The sequence below is a fragment of the Centroberyx gerrardi genome, chromosome 5 (assembly GCF_048128805.1).
Source record: "Centroberyx gerrardi isolate f3 chromosome 5, fCenGer3.hap1.cur.20231027, whole genome shotgun sequence".
Classification (NCBI taxonomy): Eukaryota; Metazoa; Chordata; class Actinopteri; order Beryciformes; family Berycidae; genus Centroberyx; species Centroberyx gerrardi.
In genome coordinates this window covers 23348407-23368455 of record NC_136001.1, presented here as the reverse complement: position 1 = coordinate 23368455, position 20049 = coordinate 23348407, and the positions used below count along the sequence as shown (strand labels likewise).

General features: G+C 40.9%; 1 protein-coding gene across 2 annotated transcripts in view; it reads left to right on the top strand.

Moving 5' to 3' along the window:
- camk1b (calcium/calmodulin-dependent protein kinase Ib) overlaps positions 1-5811 on the top strand; it is a 43625-nt gene extending 37814 nt beyond the window's left edge. For both annotated transcript variants that reach the window (XM_071910101.2, XM_078283689.1), the window contains 6 exons: positions 387-462; positions 843-955; positions 1601-1679; positions 2204-2291; positions 2999-3140; positions 3646-5811. In XM_071910101.2, the coding sequence (XP_071766202.1) occupies positions 387-462; positions 843-955; positions 1601-1679; positions 2204-2291; positions 2999-3140; positions 3646-3752 (605 nt within the window). In that variant the 3' untranslated portion in view covers positions 3753-5811. The remainder of the gene's footprint in view (positions 1-386; positions 463-842; positions 956-1600; positions 1680-2203; positions 2292-2998; positions 3141-3645) is intronic.
- Positions 5812-20049: the final 14238 nt, after the last annotated feature.

Genomic DNA, 20049 nt, shown 5'->3' with positions numbered 1-20049 from the left:
TAGTTTATGGTGTTGCTGCAGCCAAGTCAAGTGGGAGGGTTAGGGTTAAGTATGTTAAGTATGTGAATAGTGCAAGGTGCATTCTGTCACTCCTGCTAAACAAGATATTTTGAAGGGAAGAGATCATTGTGATGCCGTTAACTGGCAACTGGAAATTCATGTTTTTTAAGACACTTTTTCTGTGATCTTCTTCTGAAAGCACAGTCACACTCATCACATTTTACTTGATGCCAAATGCTTCACTATACAAATACTGAAGTTATTTGTTCAGAGTGAACATGTGCCGATAGTGCTGGTCATGTATCAAACATGGTGAAATGTCTGTCTTGCCTAAGATGGTGCTATCCTTTATAAAGTACTGATTTATTTGGTCTTTATTCTTTCAGCCCCTGAAGTCCTGGCTCAGAAACCCTACAGTAAGGCAGTGGACTGCTGGTCTATTGGCGTCATTGCCTATATTCTGTGAGTACCTGGACAGCAGTTGTGCAACTACTGCTTTTTCAAACGGGCACACCATTTAAGCAAAACATATTCTGTGTTATTCCTGACAAGTTCATGTTGCTTTTCTTTTCATACAACCTTTTTCCAAACTACTTTTCCACTTTCCACTACTAGTTTTCTACTTTTTTCCACTTTTCCACATATGGACCTGGCCCAACGTAGGAGGAATCTTTCTTTCATAAGGACTCTTCCTTGAAATAAATAACATTTTTACAACCAGATGCTTTTAACACTGGCAGTGTTTTTGACCTCCCGGGGAGCTGTCAGTGTTTCTTAGAGGAAAACTTGTCCTGCATGTGTGTCAGGGAACATGACACCTGTCCTCTGCTCTGTGGCCGCAGGTTGTGTGGCTACCCCCCCTTCTATGATGAGAATGATGCCAAACTGTTTGAGCAGATTCTGAAGGCAGAATATGAGTTTGACTCTCCTTACTGGGATGACATCTCTGATTCAGGTAAAAAGACATTTTGACACAGATTTGCATGTAGACTGTGTAGATGTGCAGGTCCCCAAGCCAGTACATTACAATGACAGTTTGATACAAGGATGTGTTTGTTAAGCTCATCAGAAAGTATGCCTCCACTGTATTATGATTGATGTAGACAGTCATCATCATTAGTGATCCTTGTCAGCCGTCTCATATCAGGAAATTGCTTCAGGACTTATTTAGTTTTCTGCCAGCTGCATTCCAGCAGTCAGACTGGTTAGAACCCAACAATGAAGTACTATGGGAGCATCACTAAGGCTCGTAGTGCATCAGACTATGTTTGGCTGCTGTTATCTGGTTTTCTCATCTCCACATTGTGGAGAAGCACTAATAATGATGTATTGCCCTTAGTTTCACAATGGAAATAAGCCTCTGGGCTTTATTGTGTTATTCTGACTTTTTCCTTTTATGTATGCACTCAATGCCTTGGCAGAGCTGGTGTTTTTAAAATGAAACTGTCTAATAAAATCAAGCAATCAATCAAGTTGGTTCCAGTTTTTGAACAGATGTTTTAGCATGGATATTTATCAAACAATGGACCAATGATGAGCAAATGGTGACTTTTGTAACAATGTTTTTGTTTTTTGCATGTTTCTGTTTTTTTTTTTATAGCTAAAGACTTCATAGTCCACCTGATGGAGAAAGACCCCAGAATACGTTACACCTGTGACCAGGCTCTACAGCACCCCTGGTACTGGACCCTATCCTCTTCTATCATGACACATGCACACAATCACCTTGTAAAGTAACATAACATATCACTGCTGTCATGTGAAATCCTCATTACTCTAATTTTTGTGAGTTTCATGTTTTAAGTTCAGTTGAAGGATTAATTGCTTTTCTATAGGTTGAGAAAATGATGCAACCCTTGGTGCTTATGAAACCCTTTCGAAACCCATCGGATAAACTCTAAAATGCATGATGGTCAATCTGTAAACAAGGCTGTTTCTTAGTTCCTGAAAAGTTGACATTATTGAGATGTGGTTTTCACCCGACAGCAAAGATGCGCTATTTGGTGGATGCTTTTAGCCTTTTATCTCACAGCACCATGAGTGTTTACATTTTAGCCTGCGGGGCCCCAGTGGGAATCAAACCTCTAATCCTGATAGTGTTAGTCTCATATTCTCTACCCACTGAACTCCACAATGTGACTTCTAATGTTGTTTCCCCTCCGTTGCACACACACTTATCTTCTCTCATCCCTCTGTTCATCAGGATTTCTGGTGATACTGCCCTGGACAAGAACATCCATGAGTCTGTCAGTGCTCAGATCAAGAAGAACTTTGCCAAGAGCAAGTGGAAGGTGAGTCAAAATTTAGATTTATCTTGAACATGTGCCTTGTTTTTCATATACACATAATAAATTGTGTATGGTTTTAGTCCCTCTCAGTAGATACACTACCTACAGTAAAGGGATTGTGTTTTGGCATTGCACTGTTTTATCTTGAACATGTGTGATTATGGCAGGACATAGGTGGCTCAGGTGCCTCTTGTTTTTGTTTAGCCATATTTTTTGCCTATTGTACCCATTCCCTTAAAGCTACACTAAGCGATTTCTTCTGACCACTAGAGGGTGACAGAAACTGCAACACATTTGTAAGCACACAGCAAAGCTACTAGGCGACGGAAGCCCTTAAGGACAAACCGTGCATAAAGGCTAATGGCTAAAATAAACGTACCTACGGAGAAATATCGCCAGTTACCAGATTTTTCTCCCACTGAAGGTTAAATGTCCCACAATGACAAGTGAAGAGGTAGGTAGCAAGTTTACTAGTTGAAAACGTTTACTCGCTCGCTTCATCGATTCGCCATTACTCGGGCCGACTTTGACAACAAGCTTTAGGAAAGAGGTGAAAACAACAACACAGCTGGTCCGTGTGTGTGGCTGTTTGTTTATATCATTACGTCTCACGGAAATCTCCACATAGCACGCGTTAGTTTCAGGATTGGTTACAGGGTCTGAAATCGCTTATTGCAGGTTTAACTGTATCTGTGGCCTTTCCTCTGCAGCAAGCATTCAACGCCACAGCAGTGGTTCGTCACATGAGGCGTCTCCAACTTGGCACCAGTCATGAGGGGCCCAACCCAGCGACCCTGCCCAGCCCCTGTCGAGCTCACCTGCTGCTGCCGGAGGATCACCCCCAGCACACAGGTACCATGCAGGAGCAAGGACAGTGCAGTGCCTTGCTCATGGGCACAGCAGCAGTAGTTCAGTTTATAGTGATGCTAGATTCATATCTCTCACACACAGGAACGAGGACCGTAAATGCTGTCACAGACAGACATGTAGCCAGGGGAAAAATGGATAGGTTATTGTCATTATTAGTGTACCATTTACTGTCCTAATGGATAGTTATGTTTGAAGCAAGGCAGGTGAATTTCACTGTAAGCTTAACACAACTCTTCACACTCCACACTCCCAAGTCACTAATATAAAATCCCAGGATTATAACCGGAGAGTTTTCACACTTCTCCCTAACCTCAGATATCACCATTTGTCTGAAAGTATTCATGGGGCTATTGATAAAAGGCTGCTCAGGAAAGACTAGCATTGCATTTTAAAGAAAGAGCTATAGTAATGTAAGTCTCTCTCTCTCTCTCTCTCTCCCTCTCTCTCTTTCTCTCTCTCTCTCTCTCTCTCTCTCTCTCTCTCTCAGAGACCCAGTGTGAGGGGGGGTGCTCCCACAGTGCCGAGAGCGGGGCAGAGCGAGACCCTCTGTCCAACAACTGCACCTACCGCTGCCACCCTACCAGCAGGGTGTGATCCCCGCCCGCCCCCCCCGCTCCACTTACCTACCTAATCTATCCCAGTAACTTTCCAATTTTAACCCCTGGGTGGAACCAGAGGCATCAACTCCCCCCTCCTCTCTGGTTGGGAATACAGTGTCATTCCAACCTCTCGCCTGCAGGGGGGGCAAGCATGTCCAGCCTGGGAAGAAGGAAGAAAAGTGGGATGAAAGGAGGAGAGAGACTTGATGAGGCCGCTGCTGCTGATGCATCAGAAGAGATCACTTTTACAGACTGGGCTGATGGTGGGGGATGAGTTGAAAGGGGGGAGAGGAAATGGAAGTAAATGGAGGAAAGAGGGGAAGACACCCCCCTCCTCCTCCCCCTACCACCAGTGTGTCATGGGTATTGTGTTTTTTTGCGGGAGCAGGACAGAGCTTGTTGGACACGGTTTTTATTCATGCTTTTTGATTCAACATGTTTCATTGTTTGTTTTTGTTTTTTCGTTTTTTTCATTTTTTATTTATGCGTTGTCTTTTTAAATCTTTCTCCCTTACCGTTTAGAATTTGGAGTTTAAGTCCAGAGACGATATCTGCATGATCAGGAGAGAATTTCCCCATGCATGTTTTGTTATCTTTAATGAATACACCCTGCTGCAGAAATGCAGCATTGCAGTATATTGCAAATGTGATGGTGTGTGGTGTGCAAAGTTTGTTTAAGGCAGAAAGGCACAGGCCTCTATTTCCCTGACTCGTCCGCAATAGCATGTCTCTTCAGCATTTTGATATATTGCAGTATTTGATAAGAAGGGCTGCTTTAGGATATTAACTGATGTTCTCATAAACTTAGTCAAATTTTACGTGGTAATTTTACATTTGTACTGCAAAGAGCACAGATCCACATACTATATCTTTAAGTCGTGCTTTTAGACAATCAGTGACTGAATAGTTTATGCAATGAATACTCATACGTACATCGACTATGTAGCCTTTCTTGTGGCGGTATGGTGGTTAGGCTTTTGAAAGAAAAAGGCTTCCCCCCTTCTCTCTTCCACTTCAGCACAGGGATATATCTTTGTCTAAGGTGCCTTTAGGACATACAGTGTGAAGGGTTTATTTTCTGGTAGCTTCTAAAAAGATGTGTCTCTATCTCTGCACAGTTCTTGCAGCATTGACTCTTTCTGTCATTTCATGTTTTGTATGTACTGTATTTCACTGATGCTATAACAGTTTGGAAAGGCAGTTGTCTTTGGGTTTTGTCTCACAGTTAAGTACTGTAATCTCATAACAGAGACGTGTACATACACTGCCATTTCTGTAATGACTAAGAATGCGTCTTGGTCAAACCAATTTTTTTTTCCTTGATGTTTTCCACTAAGCCCACTCTTAAAGTAAAAAATAATGACATTGTTAAAACTCCCTTCTGGAGAGCTTCACCAGGAGCCTCATTTGTAGAAAGATGTTTTGAATACATTTTTATCCCAGAAATATACATATGCAGAAATCCTTTAACCTTGAACTTGACAGGAAAATGTTCCCAGTTCTTATTTAAAATAACTGTATTCATATATTATGATAAAAAGCCTACAGTACACTTTGTGTACAAAACATCTATTTGTAAAACAGAAAGCAATGACAATTAGTTTATTGTCCAAGAAACTGAAGCATGTTCATTTGTGCTCAAATTCCTGAGACGCTTGTAATATAAAGCTAGAAAATACTTGGTCATTGTCATTTTTACAACTCAAACGTACACAGTTTAAAAAAACGTTTTCAATATCTTAATTACGCATTGAAGATTAAACACAAATAAATGTTTATAGATGAGGCCCCTGGTTTCTGAAATTGATGAAATATTAATCTGGTAAAGATACTAAGATCTGATCAAACAGACCTAAATGCGGTCAGCTTGCCTCAAGTAGGTTTTGTGGATGCCAGAAACTGCAACCAAAATTTGATGTGCAGCTGTCACCATGTACTGTATTGTACCTCCCTTGCCATCCTGCCCTTTTTACATTCTTTTCTAGGCATGTTTTGTCCACGTCCATTCAGTCTGTACAGAGAGAACCTGGATTAAAGAATGTGAATATGCATCACATCGACTCACTTCATCATTACATCCATCATTGCTTTTTACGTTCCAGTGTGTGCATGAAGAGCGCTTACTGTATATAATCAGTTTTTATGAATGTGGTTGTTGATTCATAAGCTTTTTTAAAGACATGTATCTAGACACAAACACATAAAAAAAACATACACTTAGCGGTGTTGGTTCTTTTATTGGCTTAATCCCATGTAAACTGTTTACTGCAGAATGGTGTTCAGCCTCTTCAGTTAGATGGATGATTACTATACTGGGGTTTACAGTATTAGTGGTAGAGGTGCTGTTATGCACATTGTCTGTACGCTCTGTACTCCATTCTGGAGCCGACTACAGTCAGGTATCCTGCATGGCTCACCCTTCACCTCCAATCGTAACTCCATCAGAATATGATGAAAGGCAGTGAAAGTGATTGAATGCTGAGGCTTTCCAGCAACACGCAGTGAGTGCAAACAGAGCTACTACTTTTCCCAGTGGGGTTTGCAGACCCTCCTTTAACTCCGGTCTTTCCCTGACACCGTTATGTTTTCTGTTTTAGCAATTTATACTATACCTCTGTCATAAAAGTATAGCATTTTGGTACTGATTGTGTATATTTGCATGATGTGGCTTGACATCTGTGCATCCCATGATTAATGCTGAATAGTGTGTGCTCAGTACTTGCGACAAACAGTTTTTCATGAGTGCTGGTAAAACGAGGGATTCTTTTTACTAGTTCAAAATCCTCTTGAAAGGTTTGTCATGTAGACGAGTAAAGAGCGATGCAAGTTCTGATAACATTTCAGCAGGTGCAAGCAAGTTAAAAGTGCTGCTTCCCAAAGTATTTCTGAGCTTTATTCTGCGTTCATATTGGGTGGGCATTGTTAGTGTATTTGCACAGTAATGTAATTGGTGAGTCAAAACTGTAGTAAAAAGCCTAGCTGTTATTCAGGGATTTTCAGTGTGAATGTTACGTACCTCATGAGTTATTGTGACAAATGAATCCCCACACAAGGACAGGCAGGCTACAGCATGAAGGCGGTCCTCATCTGCAGTGCATGTGCCCTGCTGCAGGGACCGTAGTAAAGCTGCTGAAGAGAGTCAATATTACAGCTATTCTCATCATATTGCAAACATTTTCTACTAATGTGACACATTGCCACAAATACTGATCATTAGTTGTGTGTGTCATTTGACTCCTGGTTTGATTTAGCACCTGTACTTTGCCTACCAGTGATGGCCAAGGCATGTCGTAATCCTTTATTATGAATATAATAAATTGGTTAATGTATTCCAGTCTTTCTGTCGGTTCAGTGTACTGGAACTTAAACAAATTCAGTTGTATTTTCCCACAAATCCTAAAAGCAAATGTTATTTGATGACCAAATGAAGCCAAAGTATACAGTATACCCTACTTGAGATAAATATTAAGAGTATCATTTGCTGTGCAGTACATCCTTGATATTCAGTGTGTATGTGTGTGTGTGTGTGTCTGTGTGTGTGTGTGTGTGTGTGTGTGTGTGTGTGTGTGTGTGTGTGCCTGTGTGGGTATGTGTGCATGTGTTTGAGGATAGGACAAACTGACAAAATCTCTCTGAATGTTTTTTGTCCTCTCCTTAGCTGATGAGCTTGACAAAGACCTTGGAAAGAGAAAACGTAAGATTTCCACGTTCCAGTGCAATGAAGCAAGTGATGATAAAATATGTAACCAAGTTATTATATTGACAGTATCCCATGATCTCACCACTCAACCACCTTGGTAGGAAAATAGCAGGGAATAGTAACACAGGCTCAGTTTTGGTTCTGATATTAGAAGCAGAGTTAGGGGGAAAAAGTCACACTCAGTTTGCACCCAACCGGTTAAGAATATTACATCTTGTTGAGGAGCTGAGGAGAGTGGAGTGTTTTAATATATTACTTAATTACAGGTTAATACTTATTTTGTTCTATAGCTGTTGCAGTAAAAATGATTATTTTTACAGTAGCCTACATACATTTCATACATAGATTTTACAGTGCATAAATTTTACCAGAGCCTTATTCATTACAGTTAGTTTATTCTTCATATGGACTCAGATATGATAAGAGATAATTAATGTAGAAGTTTCTCCTTTGGTTGTGTTTCAGTCTGTTCTTCTCTTTGGTATCTCATGAACCACTTGTAGAGAATGACCAAATTGTGTGGAAAGTTATGCTGTACAAATGAATATTTGTACTGTAAATATGTTGCCTTTTTGTAAATGCTGTTTTGGGCTACAGTACCTACTGTATACATAGATGCAATGCATCGTGGATCGTTGAATATTGACTACTGCTCAGTGTCAAAGCCAATGACTTGTGCTTGGAACAGATTTGTAAGTGAATCGTACATTAAAATCCCTGTCTATGCATTGTGCATCTGACTGAGTCCATTAATAAAGCTGAAAGTCGCAATGAAAAAAAAAAAAAAGACTTTTTCAACTTGTTAGCTAATGTTCCATGTCATAATATAGGCTACACCTATTTACAGTAACAATACATGTCAAAAAATGACAACATTTTAAATTTCTCATATTTTTTATATCAAAGACCAAGGTGTCCTGAGATACTCAGTATTCTGTCCTGCTTATTTATTATTTATTAAAACACACATTAACCAGAATCCCTCCCCATGCCCTACAATTTTACTTGTTTACAACAGATACACTAATACTGTAATCACCAACTATTCAGACAACTTGCTACTACCTATTCACTCACTCCATTAGATACAGAAGATCCATTAGAGATTCATGGCTGTGGAATTGTCATATAGTCCTGAATCTACATCTCTCAACCATTTCAAATACACTGACTAAAGACTTAAAACCCAACTGCTTTTCCCTCAGTGACCTTATGTGCACAATCTCACTCTCCTTCCTTCTCTTCTGTCTTTGAACACACACACACACACACACACACACACACACACACAGAGAGAGAGAGAGAGAGACACTCATGAAAAAATAGAATAGAATAGAATAGAATAGAATAAAATGGGAGTGGGGCTTTTCTCAAGGGTGAATCTGGCAACTGTTGATCACATAAAATAGTTTTGTGGCTTGAGAGGTTTGTCGTGAATGTTAATTTCATAGTCTGCTACATGAGGCCTCTCTCTTCCTCTCTCCAAGGAATGCTGGGTAATTGAGGCTTGCGGTCTGGCTGGAGGGGACTAGAGCAGAGAGAGTGGGGAGTCTGGTGGTCTACCTCATTCAGGAGACAGTAGACAGAGTAAAAATTATGTGGTCAAACTAGGAACAAGGGACTGATTCAAAATAATGGGAGTGAAATTGCATGGATCACAAGGAAGAAAGTGCTGAAAGATGCAAGCAGCGTTCAGATGTGGAGCGGTGGAAAAACGGGACGAGGCCGCGGCCAAGGGTGAAACCTGGCACTGCAGAGGATGAAGGACAGCACTAGAGGACGATGCGCCTATGTTTTCAAAGATAACAAACATATTCTATTTTTATGGGTTGGTTTTACTTCTCTTACAGTGTGAGTGTAACGCCCCGATGATGACTCTTCCGTCACACCCACTGCTCACTGCTCACACCACATCCTCCTCCCAGCATGACTTCTGAGTGCAGTTATGCTCGCATAGAACGTGAAATGGCTTCGGATAGTGTAAAATAGAGATGTGATACAGAAATGATCCACTGGTATCACTGACTTGCAACTTCACGATTTGCAAGTTGATTTATCTTAGTGATGTAGCAATTTAAACATTTTTCAAACAGGCAATTGCAAGCAAATTGTTGGTTTACAAAGGGAGAGAAAAAAGTATGAGCTGCTGTCATATGAACAAGGGCAACAAATCCCAAGCATGTTACACCTGCTATGACTGCTGGAGGTAATCAGAGAATGTGTGCTTTGAGCGTTTTCAGGAATGAATAGAAATTGCAGGGTAATGAGGTCACTGGAGGGTGTTTTCAGCCTGCTGGCAGGAGAAAGTTTTTCCTAACCGCTTACACATTTCAATTCCATAATATTAGCAGAGAGGGTATAGATCATATAACATTAGCCAGTTATACCTGAGTGTATTGTAAAAGATCGAAAGCACTTCTTAACTTTAGGGCTTTACCTAATGATCACAGTTAACTTTCTGACTGGCACTGCTACCCAAGAGGTCCAAAAGCCTCTGTCACTCCTAGGCAAGGTGACCTACTGTGGCTGGCATGAAGTTGTGATGCAGTAAATATGAAGATAATTGATCATATAGGTCATTGCAGATGACAGACAGGCTTTAGTGGATTTATAATGGCCATCTTTGGGGGGGAAAGTACTTCTCAAATCAAAATTCTCTTTCTATTATTCAAGGTGACCGGGCTCACCTTATGTCAAAGTGTTGAGTTAAGGTTTAAGCTTGGGAGCAAATGAAATATATTATGTGTGCAGTAAAAGAGCCAGCACACACACTGCCCTCACGTCTGTCATCAGGAATCTATTGTGCCTCTATCTGTCAGTGCTCTCCGGAGTTTTATGTGCCCGTTACGTCCGAGCTGTCCTTCGACGTGTGCGCTGGCCTGGGGACGGAGTGCTGCTTTCACAAGTGCTTTGAACTTTTAACTCTTTTTCCACCCATCTTCATCCAAGAATAACTTAAGAAAATATCTTGGAAATCGGTAGTAGACTACAAATCAGCCCCATCTCACATCTTTCTCTCTCAGGCCATTTGGGTAAAGAATATTTCTAAAAATGGAAAATTCATGCTAATTTTTTAAGCAAACAGAGAAAATGCAGAAACAGTACTAGAGACATAACAATACTATGTTTACGCTTGTTATGATTCAAGCAAATTCAGTGGCATGCCACATATATGCAGTTCATTTTCATAGAGCTATGTTTGTGTGTGTACGTCCACTGAGTGTAAAAAACATGTAGAAAAAAACATGGTTCTGCATGTGCACCTTTATACCACTCATATTTAGCTAAATGATCCAGCTTTGCACAATCTTACTTTGAATATCTGCAAGTCTTTATACACTATGCCACTTTAGCTTTAGGAACTCTAGTATTCAATTCAATTCAAGGTGCTTTATTGGCATGACAGTTCACAAATAAACAATATTGCCAAAGCATGTAACAAGAGATTAATCATCAATTAAATTATTAAATAACAAAAAAATAAAATAAATAAATAAAAAATAATAATAATTAAGTAACAGAAAAATAATTCCATCCTCTCCTATTTATTATTGTGTGTGTGTGTGTGTGTGTGTGTGTGTGTGTGTGTGTGTGTGTGTGTGTGTGCGCGTGTGCTGCTGTGCCTCCACTGTCTACTGACTATCATTGTTTCTGTGTTTATGTCACTTGTGTTTCTGAGGAAACATAAACCAGCAAAATATCACCTTAGCCAATTAAAAACAGAACTTTTCACATACATTCATATATTATTCTTCACATTTCTCATTCAACTGTGTGTCCCTCTTCCCTTAAAGTGTGACAGCAATCTACAAATTTAGCAGCTAATGCTGCACACTGACTTTTCTCCCCACACAGGTAGGGCAGTTTGAGAGGATCAGGCAGATGGTTGAACCCTGGGTAAATTCTACCTATCCTCTCAAAATAAGTCTGTCTCACGTCTTGTACGTCCTGTATCTGTCACAGTGTAACAGGAAGTGACTTTCTGTCTCTGTCTCTCCCTGACAGCAGAATAAACACAACCTGGGTTGCCAGGTCTGCCTGTGGCGGCCTGTTTCTATGGCCAGCTTGTGAGCACAGAGCCTGTACCTTGTTAGGGATTTCCTCAGTTTGCTGTTGGTCACAGTGGTCAGATATTCTGCCACTGTGTACTCTCTGTCTAGGGTCAGATAGAATTCTAATTTGCTTTGTGTTTTTGTCTTTTCCTTCCAATAGGTGATATATTTTTCTTTCTGTTTTGAAATGATTTGGTTGGTCCAGAGAGACTGAGGATTGTCCTGAATCCCTGGTGTTTGTGTCCAGAAGGAACTCTTCTTGTCCTTGTTCCACTCTTGGCACTGAAGAGCTTTATACTGATAGGAGTGGGGGTCGCTGGATCGGAGATGTTTGTAGAATTTGATGGCTCGTTTCTGAATGTTGATGATGATTGGATACTGGCCGAGTTCTGCCCTGCATGCATTACTGACTGTGTTCCTCTGGACTCCTAGGATGATTTTACACAGCTCTGCATGCAGGACTTCCAGTGGGTGTTTTTCCCATTTTGAGAAATCTTGATTGGCTAGAGGACCCCACACTTCGCTACCATATAGCATAATTGGATGTATTACTGAATTTAGAATTTTGAGCCAGGTCCTAATTGGGATGTCAATTGGAATTTTTCTTTTGATGGCGTAGAAAGCTCTTCTTGCTTTATTATTATTAATAGTATTATCATGTCGATGCGTGTTCCATGGAACTGCTTGACTCTCACCTGTGGCTGCAAACTATTGCATGCCAAGCTGATAAAATGCTTTTTGTATACATGTATTTGTATAGTATACTGTCTACTCTTTGTTATCCAGTATCTGCTCTCCTTGCAATAAATATAAGGTCCTGTTGTCCCTGTGCCATGTGTGCCAGTTTGTACTTACAGCAAGTGCACCAATGTCACTAAGACAATTTCCTGAACATTTATTGTATTTGAATAAAATGATTGTGATTCAGATTTAAGACCTTAGTTTTGTGTCTTAGTAGAAAAAGCAACCCTTTCACATTGGCTCTCCCACTCTCCCAATTTGCCAAAATGAGTCATTCACAATGAATGAATTGTTCACAAATTGCACATCAGTCATCTCCAGGGCAAGAAGAAGAGTGTGATCTCACTGTACAGTTATATGTGCTACAGTCTCTCACCGCTCCGCTGCTGCTCCTCAGCCCCACAGGGACTTTGACTTGAGACCGCATGACAGCTCAAACTCAAGCAACCTGGTTTGACTCCTGAAACAATGCGATCCCAAAAGTGCCAGAGGAACCAGGAAAAATGGCCAACTTGCAATTGGAAAGTCTTACTCATTAATGATTTTTGTGTGTTTTTCCGTTTTTTTGGTACCAAGAAAATATTTGGCCAAGATGCCATGAGCTATCTGACACGGTATCCAAAACAAATGCCTTTACTTAGATATAAGGAAAAGATCCCGATGATTAGCAAACGAAGGAAATGTGTGTCTGTGTGTGTGTATGTGTGCGTGTGTGTGTATGTGTGTGTGTGTGTGTGTGTGTGTGTGTGTGTGTGTGTGTGTGTGTGTGTGTTTATTTGGCTCTATGTCCATTAAGCTGCTCTAAATCTATCCACACATCTATTTGTTAGTCATGCTACTGGTCTGCATGCTGCTCTTTGTGTATGTTGGCCTGTCTAATGCAACAAGAATAATCTCTAAGATTAGTGGAGGATGGACTCAAAACCAGTGGTGTGTGTGTGTGCGTGTGTGTGTGTGTGTGTGTGTGTGTGTGTGTGTGTGTGTGTGTGTGCGTGAGAGAGAGAGAGAGAGAGGCATAGGGAGAGCCACTAATTTTCCACTTTTGGGAAAATTCTGCCTGCAATCAGGGCCAAACCTAGCCAGGAATTTGACTTACATGTTACTTGCATTAGTAATACATCTGATACTGGCCTCTGCTGGGAGTTTTGCCCCAACTCTCTCATAAGGGTTTGCTGCCAGACTACAGAATCTCCAACCAAGCCAGTTGCAAAGGAAAACCGGTGTCAGGAAGAGAACATGAAAAGAGATGGACAGACAGAGAGAAGGAGAATGCCCGTCTAGAGTGGGATTTGAGTCCGAGTGATTCCCTTGGGACAACGGATCAAAGCGGACAGCAGATCTAAGCATGGAATTCTGGGGTCATCTGAGGTCACGCTGCCGCCGGATACGCAGACAGAGAAATGTCCCCGTCACCGACTGGAAACGTCCCTGTGAACTTCCATGATTTCTCATATCAGAGTTTTCCAAATGCACCACTTCGCAACTTTTTTTTATCCAGTTTTCATGTTATTGACTTGCTACATTCACTCATTCATTCATTCATTCATTTTCTTTAGCCACTTAATCATTTCATGGTCATGGGGGGCTGGGGGCAACCATCTTTAAGCTGGGTTGTCTGTGAACAGTTCATCTTTCACTCTTCCCACTAAACTCTAGTCCAGGTTCATCCTGCCAATGCTCAATTATAGTAATGTGACACAGAGGGCAGCAAAAAGGGTTTGAGCGAGCAACTTGATGTTTTTTACCTCTCTGTCATCGGGTTTATCACCAATGCTTCTTACAAAAGACACCACTGCACTCCTTATATACCAGATATGAGATCAATGGCTATTTATCTATGAATTCATCCATTCTATCAGTCATTCTTTTTTCTCTATCTCCTTCCAAACAATCATTTCCTGTCATCTCTTCTCTCTTGTGAGCATACTCTACCATAGGTGAAAGGTGGGCACTCCCAGACCTTAAAATGTAGCTTGAGTTTGATAGAGAAGACATTAGAAAACACTACATGATACCCAAATGAACATATGTGGCAAAATCCGACCCCCTCGCTGGCTACTTTTTCCATTCAGCTGGCTTCTGTCGTGCAAATGGAAAATCCTGCCATATACTGGAAGATGCATGTACAAACACCTACTCTCTCTCTCTCTCTCTCTCTCTCTCTCTCTCTCTCACACACACACACACACACACACACACACACGCATATATGCATAGGCACACAGGTTAGCACACACTCATTCCATGCATTTATAAACTGTGGGGCTATATGGATTTGTAAAACTTTGTACAGGGGAGTAATTTATGCTTTAATAATGTTCTGTGTAATAGGATAGGTTTCTACCAAGGTGTGCAGAGAGTGAACTTGACACTCTGTATGTGTTGTCAATGAGGAAAGCAGCAAATTAAATCTGTTCTAACATGCCCAGTGACTCATGACAAATAGAACTTCAAAAGCATTCAGTACACCTTATTGTAATACCAAGAGAAAACTTATTAGTCTGTTTCACACTGTCTGCGCTGACATGGATATCTGGTATGCTGTGTGTGTTTGCTGTGTGTATTCCATGGTAGCTACTCCTATTTCTGTTCTTGCTCTCCTGTCTTGGATATTAACTCTTTTGCACTACCTGCTTCATGAGGTAGCTATCACTTGCTTAAAGGATAAGGCCGGTTTTTTAATGCATTGCTTACCGTCGACAAATCCTATGAAAATAACAAAATCAACAATGATTTTGTTTTGCCAGCAAGTCTCGTCCATGTAGCCGGTGCCCAGTGAAGCCATGTCCCAGCAGCCATAGAACTCCATTGTATTAAAAAAACGATTAAAAACACATCAAAGAGCCATGCTGTTGCTCTGGGCAACATATTTCATCATCACGATGCACCGGGCCAGCCGACTTTTTCCTCAAACAACTTAATAAGCCGGCTGTAAACATTTTGCGATCTCAGGAAAGTAGTTCCGTAGCACTGAAAATAGTCCCAGGCGTAATGAAGAATTAGTTCTCATTTAAATTTGATTTGGTAATAACTACAACAGTCTGACTTTTCGTGGTAACAGTTAGCGATTTTTAAAATTGAAACTATGTCTTTGTGAGCTGTATTTCAAGGTTTTTAGCTTACAATTGGAGCCAATGACTTCTGGGTTGACGGCTAAAAACGGTACGTGGGAAGTCAGAAAGTAACGGGAGTAGAGCAAACGCATTGTTGATTTTGTTATTTGCATAGGATTTGTTGACAGTAAGCAATGCACTGGTTACACCGGCCTTATCCTTTAACCATGATGTGGAACCTGTAGGAGAAAAGTCTACTGTAGTGCAGTCTGTGTTTGTGGGTGTGGCTACACCAACATTCTTGGACATGTCTGCTAGCTTGCTCAGCTAGTTAGCTTTGCTGGCCCATTGTTCTTCTCATTGTTTCATGGCACCTCAAAGTTCTGGTTCTGGTTCAATGAGAAGGTCATGACGTGAGCTCTGATGTGTTTACAGTAGTGTGTCTAGAGGATTTAACTGATGTTGTTTTTACCAGCACCAAATGCAACACACAAAGCAAGCAACGCGATCAAATCAACAAACCCAGAAAACTCAGAAAAGCAGTCAAACCCCTACACAAGCCTTACATACTGCAGACGTTGTGCAACACTTTCACTCTCTACCCAAGAAGTCAAGCAATACGCTCGGACTCCGAAACTATTCATCAAGACCATTCATCACCACACTCCAGGATCCCTCCACCTCCACCACTGCCACACAAGCATCCCCTCTTTCCATCCCCGGCTCACCCTCTGGTCTCCCAATGAATTCCACCTCCCAACCTCATCACCAGTTGGCTTTGACTCAGCCACCGATACTTCAACTCTCCATCCACTCCATCCAGCATAAAACCACTCACATTAGACCTAAGATGTACCCAATACCCTCGCACTATTTAAAAACAACATGCATCTACACGGGAGTGGGGTTGATGGTGGGTTTGAAAAGCACAACAGTCATCCCACAGTTTGATGTTCTCCTCTCAAAACTATGTAAAAAACCTCATATGCAGCACAGAGTGGTGCAGAGAAAACCCTGAACAATCACTCAAGAGCACTATAAACATCAGGGGTGGAAAATATGGGAACGTAAACTTAATTTCCCCAAGTCCAACCAATAGATATAAAAACACCCGTTTTGCACCCGCTAACAGCAAACACATGAAGTTGCATTCCTGCTGCTTGTCTTGCAGACTTTGTCAGCAAACCCAGATGAGGAAAAAATAATTACAGGAGGGGGAAGGAGGGAGGGGAAAGAGGGGGGTTATTAAGTGAAGGTAACAACATCAGTTTACCTTTAGCCAAATGGTAACAATGAAGGAAGAGTCGCTTTCCCACGGTATAACAAGCAAACCACAGTTACAGAGATTACAGAGGAAGAAAAAACACATGCAGTCATTTACATACATGTAACCACACACAGAGGATCTCCCCCCAATGCATATACACACAATATTTTTTAACATGAACAATTATTTCCCACAACGAGACGCTTGAAACCCAAATTCTCAGCTGTGAACCGCAGCCTTATTGAATGGCATAACCAGGCCATGGAATTGGTTTCATCCAGTGTTATGGTCATTACAAAGCACCTGTGTGACACCCCATAAAGTAAGATACTGAGCTCAAAGTGTTCGGCTTGCCAAGACACCCATTGATTTATTTCCCTCCTCGGGGTTTCAAGATTCAGCTTACAGTATGGGCCGAGACCGACGGTATGGTATTGTGATTTTTGTTAGACTGGAACAGCAGAGGTCTCCGAGGGCAAACACACACATCAGTCATCCTTATTGAAACAGACATAGACAGGCAATGATGAAAAATCACCTCCGCCTTGCCAGCGTGCAGCTGGTCAAGCGTTAAGACTTGATGAGAAAACATTTCCACCCAAAGCCAAGCCGTGCTCATGAAGGTGTTGGGTAATATCAACACTGGACCAGCTCGATCCCCCGGGGGTGACAGGCTTGGAGAGCTGAGAGTAAAAGTGCAAACTGCTGTGGGGAAAGCAGGAAATGAGAGCGAGTATTAGGAATCTGTCCTCCCAAACTTTCATCATACACCGCAACAATTCTTTATTGGCACACATTGGTATCTATTGAGCTATTTTTAAAATTCCTTATGGATCTGATGAATTGCAGATTCCGCATACAATGATACATTCATGATTCATCATAAAAACTTCAACACTGGCTCACTCTAAGCTGCTTGTGAATGTTATTGAAACTATGCAGGGAAACCACGCTGTTATGCCAAAGACTGTCACTGAGAGCTTGTCTTCCATGTTTTTTTTAAAATATATAATAGGGGTGACTAATTCAAAACACAAAGAGCTAGGCTTCTCTGCTTAAAAGGAAACATTGGCTTTCCACATGCAGACCTGAGTAATTACCAGCAGAAACAGATGGAACCAAGGGCAGGTTAGAAAGTTTGTCCTTACTATAGATGGTGGATATTTTCATGCAGAGAGTTGAATGAGGGACTAAATAAATGACTAACTGTAACTTCCTTAGAAAAACTGAACAAATGAATCAAAAGACTGACTGACTGACTGACTGACTGACTGACTGACTGGACGGATGGATAGATAGATATATTAAACAGGTATTGAATGGTCAAGATCATCAATACAAAAAGTGAAAGCAGCCATAGAAAGCAGCAACATTCAACAACATAAAACAAAGCAGGATAAATAAACCGTGTCTACAGATAACCCAGATCCTCTAGAAAAGACCACCACTGTGCAGTCGTATTGTCTGACATCTGTTTTGCAGCTTGGCTGTGCACGGTGGTTTATGTTGAGAAAGCAGTGTGTGTATATCATCTTTGGCCTGGGTCCATGGGATTTTGACAGTTGGCTGCAGGCAAGGTTGTCTGATGCAAAGGTTTCAGAGGGAGAAGAAAGAGACAAGGAAGAGAAGAGGGGAGGACCAGGGAGTTGCGCTCTGCAACACTTTCACTCTCCACTCGAGAGGTCAAACGATACGCTAGAAGAAAGCTTGTAAATGTCCCCCTTATATCCTGTTGTGCAGTATTTGATATGGAGCAATGTTTCTATAACTGCAAGAGGGTTACTGACATGAAATGTGTACACTTTTAGTTTCTGCTCTTGCCATGCAAACCCTGTCGCTTATTCCCTCTGTTTTATGAGAGACAGCACCATATGGAAGAAATTTGGTTCAGTCCTGTCCTGGAAATTGTGTTGAAAATTTAGACTGCCAAGATGATTTCACATCTCAAATGGTCCTGTTCTCTCTCTGGATACGTCCGAGCTGAACGAAAGCTCAAGAAGAAGAGGTCAAAATATGGCCAGTTTATTTATAGCTCTAATGTTGCTTTTGAATTCGCACCAGCTTTCTGAACACTTTGATTTATTAGCATTGTATCACATTGAAGATATCGTAAATGCCAGAAAGCATTTATCACCACAAACTATCATACATGGGACGCAGGAAACGTCCCATTTGTGGTTTGGAAAGTCACTTTAATTCATTATCCCTTTGTATCAGACTTCTAGCTATATGAAAACCTTTCAACTACTTTTCTGTAGCTGACTAGCTGGTAAACACAATGTGACACATGAGGCTATGGGAGTAAAAAACATAAGCTGTTCAGACATCTAAATAACAAACCCTGCGTTTCCATGGATTTCAACTGGGGAAGATCATTGACTGATTTTCTCCCTCATATTTTGCACCACAAATTTTCCCAAAGTGACACTGCATAGAGGAGGCTTTTTATAGCTCTGCATAATATGGAACTAATTTTATTTGATCTATGTGTTGAAGGCTTCCTGGCTTTAGGCGTTATCATGTCTGCATATCAGGCTGTTTTGTAGCTCTCAAGAAAGTGATAATCTGCAGATTTATTACGTTTTTTCTTGAAATAGTTAACTGTTCTTTCCAAACCAACCAAGAAAAGAGGAACATTCATGTATGTTCTGCACGGCACTCCTGCCCCAGCAACCAAAGTCAACTGGAACATAGTCTTCTTTAAATGTTTGGATACTGTAGATGATCAGTTGCTTCAATGTCAAGATCAGAGACACAAAAAATAAAACAACTGCATCGAAAGTTATGTAAAAGTTTATTTTTAAAAAAAATATTAAACAAATGAATATGCTATGGCCAAAGCAAACCAGATGTTTATTGTTTGAAGAAAGCAAAATAATAATGAAAGCCAAATACAGAATTTATAATAAAAGCAAACTTTCATTTCTGAGACAGAACTGACCCAATCCTGTACCGAGCCAGGCTCACTGGCCAGCGGTTGTACTTAATGAGCGCTCAGCACCCTATTTTCAAAAAGAAAAACTACACTTTAATTCAGTACAACTTGTATGAAACTACTTGCAAAAAGCAGGACGTGTACAAATACCACTACACTTTTGGGACAAAGTTCCCTGGGTTTAAAGAATCACTACACTTTTGGGATAGAGTTTCCTGGGTATAAAGAGATTAAACAAGTAAATGAAAAACAGCTGGACTTCTACAAACAACGTAATTGCTTCAGTGAGGAAGGTATTGAAGAATTTTGGGCCCCGTGCAAGATGTGACATTGGGTCCCACACCCTGTACCAGCAGACCTGCAGCCTCTACCTCAGCACAGCAGAGTCTCCGTAACTAGGTTCATATGAAAAGCACTATATTTCCATTGGTACCACACACGCCTTTATATGGTCATAAGGGTCTTGTGGTTACAACTATTTTGAGTGCCACAAATTAACCCATATTTCTTTTAAGAATTTAAAGTACTTAAGTGCTGTATTTCA